General features: G+C 42.5%; 1 protein-coding gene across 1 annotated transcript in view; it reads left to right on the top strand.

Moving 5' to 3' along the window:
- Positions 1-15,656, top strand: part of LOC120441801 (macrophage mannose receptor 1-like) — a 38,659-nt gene that overhangs the window by 205 nt on the left and 22,798 nt on the right. The window contains exons 2-3 of the mRNA XM_039617214.1: positions 933-1,108; positions 1,216-1,617. Of these exons, the coding sequence (XP_039473148.1) occupies positions 1,039-1,108; positions 1,216-1,617 (472 nt within the window). The 5' untranslated portion in view covers positions 933-1,038. The remainder of the gene's footprint in view (positions 1-932; positions 1,109-1,215; positions 1,618-15,656) is intronic.

Here is a 15,656-nt window from a genome sequence, read left to right as displayed (position 1 = left end):
TAACTTTTCTTGTTAAGCAAAAGACAAATTAAAATACAAAAAACATCATACCAACACAAGAACAGAAAATTGAGAAAAATGAAGAAAAATAAAGAAAAAAAGTAAGTAACTTAAACTTAAATAAAATAAAGTAAATAACAAAAATTAAAAAAAATAAAATGAAGCAATAAATTTAAAAAAATAGAAGGGGGGGGGGGGGATCTCACTCACCTTTCACTGTGAGTGAGATCTTCCCCACCCTCAAAAATGTCCAGACACTATTAAGCCATTGCGATGCAGATGGAAGCGTGGGATATTTCCAAAGAAGTAAAATACAACAACAAAAAGCCAAGTTCTCAGTTTGCTGAGATATATTAAGAGGGGTCTTTGGAACTCCAAATATGACAATTAGAGGGTCTTCTCGGATCTGAATTCCAAAAACCCCTGAAAGTACGGAAAAGAAATCACTCCAAAATTTGTTCAAACTTGGACAGAAGAAAAACATAAGGCTTATGTTGCAGGGGGAAGTGTGACATCTGTCACATTGGTCTATAATTGAAGGAAAATTTTTAGATAAACGGGATTTTGAGAAATGGAGTCTGTTATTATTGCGCTAGCTTATGTGGTTGCCGTTCTGCAGGGATTTTGAAATAGTTACACAAAACGGAGCGTGCCCGCTCCGACCGGTCTTTTGGGGTTAAGGCAAGCATGTGTGTGTGGGTGCGCGTGTGTGTTTGACGCTTCCTGACACCATACAAGGCATGATTTCTTATCAATCTCTCCAGTCGCCCCCATAAGGAGTGTGAGCTTTCACAAACCAACGTGTATGTGCCATGCAGAAAAACTGAAGTCAACAGTTTGCACCTTATAAAAACAGGAACTTGTGGCTTCTAAATGTGCAATGGAAAAATAACAGCGAAAAAACAGCTTCCTTCATCTTATGCATGTTACAGAAGCTGCATCTAGAAATAATCAACTCTAACACCAGACCCCTTTGCTCATGACGGGAAATCTCTGCTACAGCCTCGTCCAACAGTAACTGCAAATTACACAAGGATAATGTTGCCCTGTTTGAATTTTGCTGTGGTCCTCTGTGTCTTTCAAGTCCTCTGCATCACCGCTGATATAGGTATGTAACACAGAAACATTTTTTGTTGGCTAATACACTTGTGGCTTCATTTGAAAAAAATATGCCAAGTGAATGTGTTGCTGACTTTTCTTTTTGCTCTGCTCCAGACACAAGTAGCTTCCTGATCTTCAATGAAGAGCACAACAAGTGCATAAAGGTGGAGAGTGCCACGTCTATAACAGTGGATGATTGTAATCCTCATGCCAAAGATCAACAGTTCCGATGGGTCTCTGAGTCTCACCTCCTCAGTTTGTCCCTCAAGCTGTGTTTGGGTACTACAGCAATAGAAGACGGGGTGAGAGTGCAGCTCATGAAATGTGATGAGAGCAATGACCTCCAGCATTGGCAGTGTAAGAACGATACCCTCTTTGGCCTAAAAGACCAGGACCTGCACTTAAACTGGGGTCACCGCCATGACGAAAGGGTTCTGATACACAAAGGTTCAGGGACGTGGAGTCGCTGGAGGATATATGGCACTCAGGGGGACCTCTGTTCAAAGGGATATCAAGGTAGGAATGATGGGTACAAGAGCCTACAACAATAGCTAAACTCAAGTGTGCTCTAGCTTTGTAGAAAATTTAGAAATGTGTTTTAGAAGGTCCCTGAACACTGCATGCTTTAAAGTTTGTTGTTTTAGGACAGGGATAGGCAACCTTTCTGATGATGAGTGACATCTAAAATTTCCTCAGACATCAATGTGCCGTATGATTGCATTAGCAATAAATTTAATAACGCTCTATATTAACAGTTACACACTATATAGAACAACTTTATAGAATTGTTTGCATATTTGTTTGCAGACATTGGCAGCTATCACCGAATAGTTATCAGCTATTTTGCAACAAAAAAAGACACTTTTTAATCCATAACAAGAACAGTAAATGAACTGTACAACAGAAAATGCAAATGCTATTTATGGTCTCCTCACAACAATGATAAGAAAAATAAACTGGGCCAATATGGCATGTTTGTTAATACAGGGATGCACATGTTAATGTGATCTCTGGTCTCCCACTCAGAGATGGTAAATGGCCTGTATTTATATAGCGCCTTTACTAGTCCCTAAGGACCCCAAAGCGCTTTACATATCTAGTCATTCACCCATTCACGCACACATTCACACACTGGTGATGGCAAGCCACGTTGTGGCCACAGCCACCCTGGGGTGCACTGACAGAGGCGAGGCTGCCGGACACTGGCGCCACCAGGCCCTCTGACCACCACCAGTAGGCAACAGGTGAAGTGTCTTGCCCAAGGACACAACGACCGAGACTGTCCGAGCCGGGGCTCGAACCGGCAACCTTCCGATTACAAGGCGAACTCCCAACTCTTGAGCCACGATCGCCCCAGAGACACAGGTCTTCAAGTGTCCAGCATTCAGACGGCTACCTGAGGACACTATTCATGTGAGAGAAAATCTGCTCACACAGATGTGTAGAACCAAATACTGTCAATAAGGCCGCTGCAATGTTCTGAAGACAGTTAACCTTTTCAGGTAGTGATGTCCAGCAGGTGAAAATGCAAGCTCCATGAACACACACAGCTATGGATTCCATCTGCGTTCATAGTTCTGCAAACTTTGACCCCCACAGAGTCGAGGTTTTCAGTTCAATCAGCTACATTTCGATGTCACATTAACTGGCATTAACTCAGCCAGTTAATGCCAGTCAATGCAGGACAAATCCAGCTGCTCATTAAAGCTTTCTGGTTTGATCAGAAAAGAAAACATTGGTTCATACGCCTGAAAGTCCCGAAAACACATTGTGAATTCTGTCTCGAGTCTATGGATGTATCCATGTATTTACGTGGTGCTGATGCTGCGCTGAGCAGACAGCTCCTGAAGCATTTGAAGTGTCGGAATGTGGAAATTTCAACATCGCTTGAAAAAACTGCCAGCTAGCAACGTCCATCTCACCAGTAGGCTAAGTTATTTTTAGCCAATTACAAGGTGAATCTGGTAGTTGGGGTTGTTAGCTAACATACCATCATTAAGAAGCGGCACAACTATTGTGTCTATGTGAGCTAATTTGCGATGTGCACCGCTGGCCCGGCCATTTATTTTTTAATGCACCTTCTCAGATTAATTCACTTCGTGTTGTGCCCAGGGCTGGACTGGGACAAAAAATTGGCCCGGGCATTTTGACTAGAGACCGGCCCACCAGGTATTATAGGAAAAGCCATAAAGCCTTTGAATGAAAACAAATGCTGTTGTGACAGTGATGTACACTGTCTTGTTGGTATATGTATGATTTCTATACATTTTACATCATACTAAAAACTTTGGTTGTAAGATTCAGATAATTATTTAATAAAAGCTACACATTTTAAATGAGAATAAGAAAGAAAAGTATTTTTTTGTGCCCCCCTTTCCCTGTTAATGCCCTACCTGGCCCCCTGTCAAAACTTTGCTAGATCCGCCCCTTCACAGTTACCAGCTGTCAGCTACTTAGAAAAGGATCCTGGTGTTATTTGTCTCTCAGAAACAGTTCATAACTTCCCTTCAACTCATCCATGTCACCTAAAAGGTAAACCTGTTTCTCCAACACCTGTTCAGCTGTGATTATTCAGTAAGGACATCTCCTGGTTTCATCTTCATGTTTTTCCTCTCACCAGGATATCCAAACCGATATCATGACCAGCAGCTTTTACAGCTGTGGCTCCAGCAAACATCAACTGATACTAGAAATTAATATCAAATAAATTCTAACAACAGCTTATCATGCTTAAATGTGCTGCTGTTGTTTAGCGCGACATCCGCTGGTTTCCTCTTTCTGGCACAAAGTGGGACGATTTTTTGTCCCAGTCCAGCCCTGTATGCAGCTCATCTGCAGTCTGGTGTTACCTACATCTTCCTATTCAGAAGGCAGAATTTCCAAGTTCTGAGTACAATCAAAAGCACCACGACTGCAGTTTTTGTGTTGGATGTAAAAAGCAGGCTAGAATCATGGCGGCGGTCAACGACGGTCCAGGCGTGGGATTTCTCTCGTGGAAATGTGCACATTATTTTTTCCTTTCTATTGGTAGGTGGCACAGTGCACGTGTGGCAAGTAAGCAAGCTAGAAGACTGGCAATCTTGCTGGGTATCCAGTTACGGAAGCAACACATTAACAAGAGAATTCTGAGTAAAACCAAAGTTACTTTCCCTAGTAACTAGTTACTCTGAAAGTAACGAGTAACTTGAAGTAACTGAGTTACTTTTTTAGAGAAGTAACTAGTAATGTAACTAAGTTACTCATTTAAAGTAACTTACCCAACACTGGTTGTCTTGTGTAGTTAGTGTGTAGTGTAGTCCAGGGGTGATTCTAGGATCAGAGCTTTGGGGGTACTGAGCACCCAGAGAGCTGCCCAGCCAGGCAAAATAAACTTTACACGTCACGATGAGACTTCTTCCCTGTCTCTGTCAGTCCCTGCATCCTTAAATGTCTCCAGTTGTCCCGAGTTCTCTATGACTGTCTCCTTGGTGCATTTAAACCCATGTTCCTCCCTGTCCTCGTCGTCTGTTGTCTTCGTCTCCGTTATCAGTCATCATAATTTTACCATCTCTGTGCAAGTCTGCAAATTTCTTTATTAAATCATAAGATTCTTAAATTCACCAAGTCTCTCTGTGCCTGGGTCCTCGTCACAAAACATGACATCACTGTTTTGTACATTTTAACACAATTTAATCCCCACATTTGTGAAAGAAAAACAAAACACTTTTTTGAAAAGTCTGTAACAAAATCATCAAATCTGATAAAGTTTATTTAAATGCTGCAAAAGAAGAATGGATTGGAATAAAAAAAAAAAAAAACATATCCTAACCTTAATTACTGGGGGAGAATAATGAATGATGCTCATAGTGAGTAAAAAGTAAACTGAGTGCATTTTTTGGACAGAGATTCACTTTTAATGAGTATGTATAATATAATACAGATACATAAAAAAAATACTTCCAAAACAGAATAAGTTATTACGAATAAATTATTACAAAATATTAATTAAAAAAATATAAAAATGGAGGCAACTTTGCCTGTGGTAGAATGTATACAATGTATGAAAAAATCTTTACTGCAGATACTAATTTGACTAATTTAATAATACTAATTTTGTGTTGTAAGATTTATGAGTTTCATGCTTTCATAGTGGTACTTGGGAGAGCTTGACATTTTCTCAGGTGGTACACACTGTAAAAAGTTTGAGAAACACTGATAAGGTAATTTATGTGTGCTTTTGGAAAACATTTAAAGCTGCAGTACAGAATCTTTTAAACAAGCTAGCTTAAAACATTTTTAGAATATAAACAGAGCACTCTGCTTCTCTTTACAGCTCCTCACTCCACCAGGGCTGTTTGGCTCTTTCTGATAGTGTGCAAATGTGATGTACATACTGCGGCAGTCATACAGACAACTGGACGGTCCAAAAGTTGGCCTACCTATTACTGGCTGAGGTTTTAGTAGAGTTGTGGCTGAACCACATAAATATATCATTTTAATCTCCCCAATCAATGATAATGTTATGCTGGAACGCAACTTCCTGATTGTATGAGTAAAATCAGGTTTTTTTCTCTTTGTCAGTTTAACAGTTTCTGTTTTGCATGCCGCTATTCCTGGTCTGTTTTCTTACCTGGTTCTTCCTGACCTTGTACTTTCTCCTCACGTTCCCCTCTTTCCCTCTTTGGAATGACAATCATGCACAAATAGATTGTATTCAATTAGATGAAAAAATTACATTAATATGAAAAAAATACTATTAAGATCACTAATGAAAAGTCCTCTCTCAGTGTACTTTCAACCAAAAGGCAAATAACCAAACCACATGTACATCTAATAAAGGATATAAATCTTGAAACACTGATCCAACATTATCCTTTATTGACGGATCATTTGATCTTACACTTTTACCTGAATGTTGCACCTTTTTTTGAAAAAAACTTCCTTATATCCATTATGAACCTGGCTGTCTCTCTGTACACAAACACACACACACACACACACACACACACACACACACACACACACACACACACACCACACAACAGGAGTTATAAGGTTAATGGGCATTCAGTCAGTTAGCTAGTTAGTATCCATTTCAAACAGGACAGTGGTAACAACAGCAGGCTACGGACAATTTTAAGTTTTAGATTTTAAATAGGCTGTATACATTTCAGTGGGAGCAACAGGACGGTCAAATGTCACTGATTTTACTACAGAGCAGGACGGATTGTAGGGTAGCAAACATCGTCATAAAACAAGTTTTCAACACTGCAGGTTACCTGGGTATAATGTTTTTCGGCTAAAAAGAAACATGGGGGGGGGGTTATCTATACTTTTGTTGTTGAAATGTTACGTCTCAACCAAGTACTGTATGCTTTTTATATTTTTAGTATTTTTGGGGGTGCTGAAGCACCCCAAAAATGGGCTAAAATCGCCCCTGGTGTAGTCGTTGTTTTGTTTTGTGTGTCAGTTCTACTAGTGAATGTCACAGTTGCTGCAAAAAAGCCACCAAAGGCAGACTGCAGTGTAAACGCTGAGTGACACACCTGCTGTCAGCCCTGCAGGATTTATCCCTGTGCTGTTCTCCTCTGTCTTAGAGTGGACACAAACTATTTTTTGGAGTTGCATAAATAATTTGTGTGCCTTCTTATTTGATGCAGAAGACCCGATTGTTCTGTAAATAGTTTGAAATGGTTATATAAAAAAACGTCTGAGCCTTGGCTGCATTTTTAGGTAAATAGTACCATATAACTTTGTTGTTTGCAAAACTTGTGCATATTTTTAAAAAATGTACAATTTCTATTTGCATTTCAAGTTATGAAAATGATTCCTTAAACATGCTTGTGGTATTTACAGTCAAAAATATCACTTTCTACTCGTATTTTAAATTTTGTCTGAATTTAGATAAATTGTGCTGACACATTATGTCAAAATGAGAAAATAACAGATTGGCAAGATCAACATTTTTTAAAGGTGAAATATAGAGGCCAAATCAAAAGTAGTCAAAAACGGCCAATTATACCCTGGACCCCAGAGGGTTAAAGGCTAAAAGCAAAGTTGTCACCAAATACTGTTTATATTTGTGTGTATTGTTGGCAGCTTTTTTGAGTATTAACTTTGTGCCTTTGGGTGAAATAATGGTAATACGAGGGACCGATCCACATGGTCACAAAGAATAGCCACTTGTTTCTGTGCTACCAAAGTTCCCCGGCTTTCATTCAAAATGTGTTTCTCGTCAGCACCTACACATTAAACTACTTAAACATTATAAATGTCTTCAAGCTCACACTGAGGCCTGTGGGGCACTATCAGCCACTGAGACAGTAGACACATTTATATGTGTATTTAAATATGAATATTTCATACTTTAAGGCTGCCTGTTTATTTTAGGGAGATGAACAAAATACAGTGGAATTGTACATGGTAATATCACGGATGATAAATTAAATAGATTTTAAGCAAATGCTTGTGCATTCTTAAAGTCTTATATGTTGAATTGAAGTGAACTATGTGATCTGTTCAAAGCCTCTCCCAGTCAGTGCTGTTCTTCATGCCTGTCTGACTGTACATGATGTTATTAGCACAAACACTTTAAAGGTGATCATTTAGCAATAATACCGACAGCAATGTAGTTAGCCATAAAACAGTTTTATTGGGAATTAACTTAAAAAACAAACATCTGTCTTCTATTTTTTGTCACACAGGAAAGAAGTATCAGTATCTGATGAGAAGACTTATTTATTTCTCTTTGGGGGGGGGTTTTCAACAGGAGAAGAATATCTCTAACAAGTTGATTTGTTCACATTTTCACATCTTAATTTTTAAGTGAAATGTGCATTTTGAGTTTATACACAATGTATATAAGGCGACCGTTTTCTTTTGCAGTATTTTTGTGTGGTGCGTTTTTCTATGTCTTAACAAAAGGGGAACAAAGGTGTTTAAGTTCACCTAGGATTATTTATTTTAATTTTCACATGGTCTTACTGAGGTGATGCCAATTGAAACATGCATTTTTTTTTTATTTTTTTTTTGGCGGGGGTGGGGGATGTGCTGGAAAAGCTTGAAAAGGGACCTTGAAAGTGCTTAAAAAGTGCTTGAATTTGACCCTGAAAAAGGCGTATGAACCCTGTCATCTCAATACGAAACGCGTCATATTTTCTCTGAATATGGGACGATTCCGTTTTTTACGGGACGGTGGAAACTCTACTAACTAACCTTATGAATAAAATAAAGTTTACTATTAGTAACATCATAGCAGCCACCCAGCCGTATAGACACTCCGTCATGCTAGCTAGTACGCAGTACGAGTTATTGTAACTGACTGTAAAAAGTCAGCACAACGAAAATAAACTAGACCTAAACTTGGTTTATATCTGACCCAGATAGACTGCAGGTCATAACTTCTTACCTGAAGTTCAGTTCACCTGACACTCGGACTGGTGGCCGCCTCGGGTCCCCTCCTCCTGCCTCCCCTTTCCCTCATCCACCTGCTGGCCTCTGTTAGCTCCGCCATAGCCACCACCAAACAACTGAGTTATTTTTACACATCGGCCAGCATCTGGCCAATCCACCACCTTTCATTGTTTATACCATTACAAAAAAAATAAAAAATAAAAAAATCATTGGCCATAAAAACTAAAAATCACCATTTGCCCGGTGGGCCAATGGCCAGTCCAGCTATGGTCGTGCCATCATTTCACCCTTCGCGTGCCATGCGTGCCCAGGGTTATTGACCCCTGCATTAGAGGAAACAAATAGCACTGATTTGTGTATTAAAATAGCAGCACCACAGGCTTTGGATTTGAATGTAGAGTGATACAGTTGACCTGGGTTTTTAGGTGTGTTTCTTGTAAAAACACAATCTGGGTGCCCAAAAATTGCAAATGATGGAGAACCTTGCTCCTTTTAATAGGCTGGTTCAGACCTTTATAATTCCAGCTACAGAACTTAAACGAGTGACCTGCTTGTTGGTTATTAATATTTAGTTGCAATACTATGTTAGAACTAAGATTAAAATAGAACAGAAGCTGACCTGTGAAAAGCACCTAAAGACCAAAATAAGTGTACAGAACAGTACAACATAAAAAAAAGAAAACACCCAAACTTCCCCCTAAATGCTGAAGCATCTTCCCCCAAAAAATGGGCACACCCCCCTCCAAACAAACCCCTGAGCACTTCCTCCCAACCATCCGAAGTCCCAGTTGAGTTAAAGCTCCTTACAATACAAGGCAGAGACAAATCAAGCCTTGTATTAATAAGAATAATAAGAATAATAAGAACAACTTCATTTATCCCGAGGGAAATTCTTTTGTCCTGTACATGCTCAAAGCAACAGGGGAGACAGAGGAACAGATGAATAAGATATAAGATATACAATATATAAAATAAAAACAGTGTACAGCAATATACAGTAGTAGGATAGTGCAAGACATGGTATCAAATAACTCTAACGAAGTAATATACATAACTATATCCTGGTGAATAAATAACTTAACTATCAGTGCAGGCGATTCCAGAAAGTGACATAGTATTGTGCAATAGAATAAAGGGAGTAGCAGCATATGATGGGGGGATGGAAACAAATATTCAATAAGTACTCTTGGGTAATATTGCTCGGTCTGGGAGGGAACAGAATAACATTGGTAATCGTCTCAGGAGAATCACCTACAGAGTGAGGAAGAGTTATACAGTCTTATTGCCACCGGCACAAAGGATTTACTGCGACGGTCAGTTCTGCATTTCGGGGCAATGAGTCTTTTGCTGCGTTTGCTCTGATGGTCCATCATGGGGGCGTGCATGGGGTGGGAGGGGTTGTCCATGATAGAAAGAAGCTTTTTTAGCATTCTCCTCTCAGACACCTCCTCCAGGTTCTCAAGTCTGACACCCAGGACAGAACCGGCCTTTCTAATCAGTTTGTTCAGCCTGTTGGCATCAGCTGTCTTCACCCCACTTCCCCAGCACACAGCTGCAAAGAACACAACGCTCTCCAACACCGAGTGATAGAACATGGTCAGCATTTTCCTAACAACATTGAAGGACCTGAGCCGCCTCAGTAGGAAAAGCCGACTCTGCCCTTTTTTGAAGATAGCATTGGTGTTCTTGGTCCAGTCCAGTTTACAGTCCAAGTGTACCCCCAGGTACCGGTAGTCCTCAACGATCTCCACATCAGCCCCTCCGATGGTGACAGGGTTAGGAGGAGGAGCCTGCTTCCTAAAGTCCACGATCAGTTCTTTTGTCTTTGTGATGTTAAGTTGTAGGTGGTTTAGCTCACACCACTCGACAAAGCTGTCCACCACACTCCTGTACTCCTCCTCCTGTCCATCCCTGATACAAGCCCACGATGGCAGAGTCATCAGAGAATTTCTGCAGATGACATGTCTGAGACTTGTACCTGAAGTCAGATGTGTAGAGGGTGAAGAGGAAGGGTGATAGGACCGTCCCCTCGGGCGCCCTGTGCTGCTCAGGATGTTATCTGAGCGGCAGCTCTTCAGTCGGACATGCTGTGGTCGACTTGTTAAATAGTCCGTAATCCAAGCTACCAGTGGGGCGTCCACCTGCATTTCCGTGAGCTTATTCCCCAGCAGTGATGGTCTGATCGTGTTAAAAGCACTGGAGAAGTCAAAGAACATGACCCTCACGGTGCTCCCAACAATGTCCAGATGAGAATAAGCCTGGTCCAGCAGGTAGATGATGGCATCCTCCATGCCGATACGAGGTTGATAAGCAAACTGCAGGGGGTCCAGCCAAGGTTCCACCAGCAGACGCAGATGTTTCAGGATAAGTCTCTCCAGCGTCTTCATGACATGTGAGGTCAGAGCCACTGGCCTGTAGTCACTGGGGGTCGACGGGTTGATCTTTTTAGGGACAGGAACCAGGCAGGATGTCTTCCAGAGTGATGGGACTCTCTGCATTTCCAGGCTCAGGTTGAAGATCCGTTGTAGAACTCCAGACAGCTGGGAAGCACAGCACCTGAGGGCCCTGGGACTGACACCATCAGGGCCAGCAGCTTTGCCGGAGTGGAGTCTGCCCAATTCTTTTTTGATGTCATCTGCTGAGAGGGACAGGGTGAGACAGTCTGAGGGGGCAGGAGAGGGGGGAGGCGAAAGGAGAAGATGGGAAGTGTGGGTGTGGAGACAGGAGACGCAGGGCAGTCGAACCTATTGAAGTGTAGATTTAGGTTGTTAGCACTTTCGACGTCCCCATCCATCCCAACACCTCTCTTTTGTCTCAGGCCAGTGATAGCCCGCATTCCATTCCACACCTCCCTGGTGTTGTTTTCCTGCAGTTTGCTTTCCAGCCTCTGTCTGTAGGACTCTTTACCCTCTGCAATCTTGGCTTTCAGCTCCTTCTGCACCAGTTTCAGCTGATCTCTGTCACCATTTCTGAAAGCTGTCAAAGGAGTTTGCAAAGAAAAGCGTCTGGACTTCTTTAAGTTGCTTGAAGACGTTTCACCTCTCATCCGAGAAGCTTCTTCAGTTCTAAGGTCAAATGGCCGAGAGTCCCAGATTTAAACCCAGTGGGAGTTTCCCCCCAAGGAGGGACAAAGGACCCCCTGGTGATCCTCTAATCACATGTGCCAAGGTGTGAAAGCGGGTGTGGGACCTAATCAGCCAGGGTTTCGGGTGAGCTCATTGTGAAACCTGGCCCCACCTTGTCATGTGAATTCCTGAGGTCAGATGGCCCAGGATGTGAGTGGGCATTAAGGCGTCTGGGAGGAACTCAAAACTGGATTATAGATGGCAGACAGTTGGTGTCGTAAACCACCGCCTCTGTTCAAAGATGGTCGCTCACAGTGGACGTAAATGGCTTCTTTCACTCCTCTTTCAAACCATCTGTCCTCTCTGTCCAAAATGTGAACATTGGCATCCTTGAAAGAGTGACCTTTGTCCTTAAGATGCAGATGGACTGCTGAGTCTTGTCCTGTGGAGGTGGCTCTTCTATGTTGTGCCATGCGCTTGTGAAGTGGCTGTTTGGTCTCGCCAATGTAGAGGTCTGGGCATTCCTCGCTGCACTGTACAGCATACACCACGTTGTTAAGTCTGTGTTTTGGAGTTTTGTCTTTCGGGTGAACCAGTTTGTGTCTGAGTGTGTTGCTGGGTCTGAAGTACACTGGGATGTCGTGCTTGGAGAAAACTCTCCTGAGTTTCTCTGATACACCAGCTACATAGGGGATGACAACCCTGGATCCAGATGAAACCATGGTGTCCTTTGATGTAGTCTCTCTCTTCACTTGCATACCCACCACGGAAGCAGTGGAGACTGTCAGAAAACGACTACAAGAAGACAGCTCCTTGGAAGACAGGACCAACTTCACACCCGATCAGATTTGCACACTGTTAGACCTCTGCCTTACCACAACATACTTGAAATACAACGAAGGCTTCTACAGACAAAAACATGGCTGTGCCATGGGCTCCCCCGTGTCACCTATTGTAGCCAACCTTTACATGGAGGAAGTGGAAAGAAAGGCTCTTGGCTCTTTTAAAGGGAGAGTACCCAGCCACTGGTACAGATATGTAGAGCGACACCTGGGTCAAAATCAAGACACAAGAAGTGGAATCCTTCACTGCGCACATTAATGCCGTGGATAAAAACATCAAGTTCACCAGGGAAGACACAAAGGATAACTGTTTGCCTTTCCTGGACTGCGCTGTGCACATTGAAGAGAATGGCAACCTCAACATTGAAGTTTACCGGAAGCCCACACACACGGACCAGTACCTCCTCTTTGACTCCCATCACCCTCTGGAACACAAACTTGGAGTAATTAGGACCCTACACCACCGGGCAGAACATGTTCCCTCTAAGCCTGAAGGGAAAAAGAAGGAACACACACATGTAAAGGAAGCACTGAAAACATGCGGTTATCCGAACTGGGCGTTCATAAAGTCAGCAAAGAGGCACAGAAAAGAAGATCAGACACCAGCGAGGGAGGATAAGAAAGACAGACGCAACAACGTTGTCATCCCCTATGTAACTGGTGTATCAGAGAAACTCAGGAGAGTTTTCTCCAAGCACGACATCCCAGTGTACTTCAGACCCAGCAACACACTCAGACACAAACTGGTTCACCCGAAAGACAAAACTCCAAAACACAGACTTAACAACGTGGTGTATGCTGTACAGTGCAGCGAGGAATGCCCAGACCTCTACATTGGCGAGACCAAACAGCCACTTCACAAGCGCATGGCACAACATAGAAGAGCCACCTCCACAGGACAAGACTCAGCAGTCCATCTGCATCTTAAGGACAAAGGTCACTCTTTCAAGGATGCCAATGTTCACATTTTGGACAGAGAGGACAGATGGTTTGAAAGAGGAGTGAAAGAGGCCATCTATGTCCACTGTGAGCGACCATCTTTGAACAGAGGCGGTGGTTTACGACACCAACTGTCTGCCATCTATAATCCAGTTTTGAGTTCCCTCCCCAGACGCCTTAATGCCCACTCACATCCTGGGCCATCTGACCTCAGGAATTCACATGACAAGGTGGGGCCAGGTTTCACAATGAGCTCACCCAAAACCCTGGCTGATTAGGTCCCACACCCGCTTTCACACCTTGGCACATGTGATTAGAGGATCACCAGGGGGTCCTTTGTCCCTCCTTGGGGGGAAACTCCCACTGGGTTTAAATCTGGGATTCTCGGCCATTTGACCTTAGAACTGAAGAAGCTTCTTGGATGAGAGGTGAAACGTCTTCAAGCAACTTAAAGAAGTCCAGACGCTTTTCTTTGCAAACTCCTTTGACTACGATGACCTGGATGACTGAGAACCTTCACAGACCTAAATGTATAAATGTTTTTCGAATCTGCTGCTGAGTCTCTTACACGCTGATGAAAATGCAGATAACACAGATCATGAACACCTGTTCAAACAATCACTTTCATTCCACTTTGATCTGCGACAAACTGAAGCGTTCATCTCTTTTACAACAGTGTTGCGTTAGACTGCTATATTTTTGTGTTCTTTATGCTTTAGATTTTCACATCTCTGGAATAGTTGGCAGTAATAAGAATGATTTTCTGTAAAATAATATTAATATGACCCATGAATTAGATCCGTAGATGACCATTAGATTAGTTTGATGCTGCCGACACTTTCGTGTGACCCAGCTGGGAAACTCTGGGTTAACTCAGAGAGCTGAAGATACCGTGGATATGCTAACCGCGCTCCGTGGTGTACAGGGCCGTTTACCCTCATGATTAATATTCACAATAAAAATATTAGCCGAACATCATGAAGTCTGTATGTGTTTCGTAGTGTCGAACAAGCTTTGTACAGTTAAACCTAACAGTTACTACATGACGGAAACACCAACGTTATCTTTTTTAATAAAGTTTATGTGTATATACACAGGTCACACTGATTATTGAACATAAACACAAAGATCAGATGTTAATCGGATTTATTTGCTCTCTCTCCTCCTTAAACATGTTTTTAATGTTAGTTAGAATTCGGAATTGGCGAGTGAAACAAGTATGACACATCCGAACATCAGAAAATAAAAACCCTATAAATATAACCTCAGTAAATGAAGTTAGTGTTCAGCGGGGGTTATGGCAGCTGTGTACCGGGACCTGCCCTTTGTCGGCTGTAATAACAGCTCGATTGCTTGGGAGGCGAGCGGGTCTATCCCACGCTTTGCTGTGAGACTGGGCTGGGCAGACATCTCCGAAATCATTGAAGCACTTTGGCAAAAAGGCTCCATCTTGACAAACCGACCAGATATCTGAAGATTAAAATGCTACATTCTCGGCTACAAAAATATTAAAACTGTATTTGGTGACACACAAACAGGGTTTTTCAAAGTACAGTTCTGTTAGTTTCCACATGCCGGTTGATGGTGTGCACAAACGCTTTCTAAAAGGAATGGCCACCAGGTCAAAGCAATGATTTTGACTCGATCGACGTTAACCTTGCCACCTGTGTTTGATGGGTGAGGCTGACAGATAAAATTATTTCATGGTGAGAGTCAGGTCTGCCAAAATGAATGAATTAAATACACCATTAAATAATTAATTAAATGTGGCAATAATTAATTAAATGTATCATAAATATTTATTTAATTAATTATTTCCAATTTTGATTGAAACTAATCAAAACTAAACACCGGCGGCGTCCGTGAGCGCCTTGTTTCATTCCTTAGTCCGGAGCAGGGTGGCTCCAATCGCACGCCCAAGCGGCAACACCTGCGGACATGCACAGAAGGGACAGCATGCTCACCTTCAATAGCAGGAAGGAGGGGCGGTTGGTATACCAAAGATGCCTATAAAGGGGACCTGCCCGTGGCAGAGAAGGTGTGGCAGTTATGAGCGTACTCAATCCAAAGCAGTTGCTCACTCCAGGTGGTCTGGATGTGGGAAGCCACGCAGCGCAGAGCGGCCTCAAGCTCCTGGTTTGCCCGTTCTGTCTGCCCATTACTCTGGGGATGGAAACCAGAGTCTGAAGACATGCTTGGTGAGGAGCCGACCCGTCTCCAGGGCCGTGGGGAGATTGGGATGAAATGGGCTGCCTTGGAGAAACAATCAACAATGGTTAAAATAACTGTTACCTGCGGATGGTATCAAGCCTGTGAT

Source organism: Oreochromis aureus, linkage group 9 (genome assembly GCF_013358895.1).
Source record: "Oreochromis aureus strain Israel breed Guangdong linkage group 9, ZZ_aureus, whole genome shotgun sequence".
In the NCBI taxonomy this organism is placed as follows: Eukaryota; Metazoa; Chordata; class Actinopteri; order Cichliformes; family Cichlidae; genus Oreochromis; species Oreochromis aureus.
Note: the sequence above shows the minus strand (reverse complement) of the source record. Positions and strands in the feature narration are given on the sequence as shown.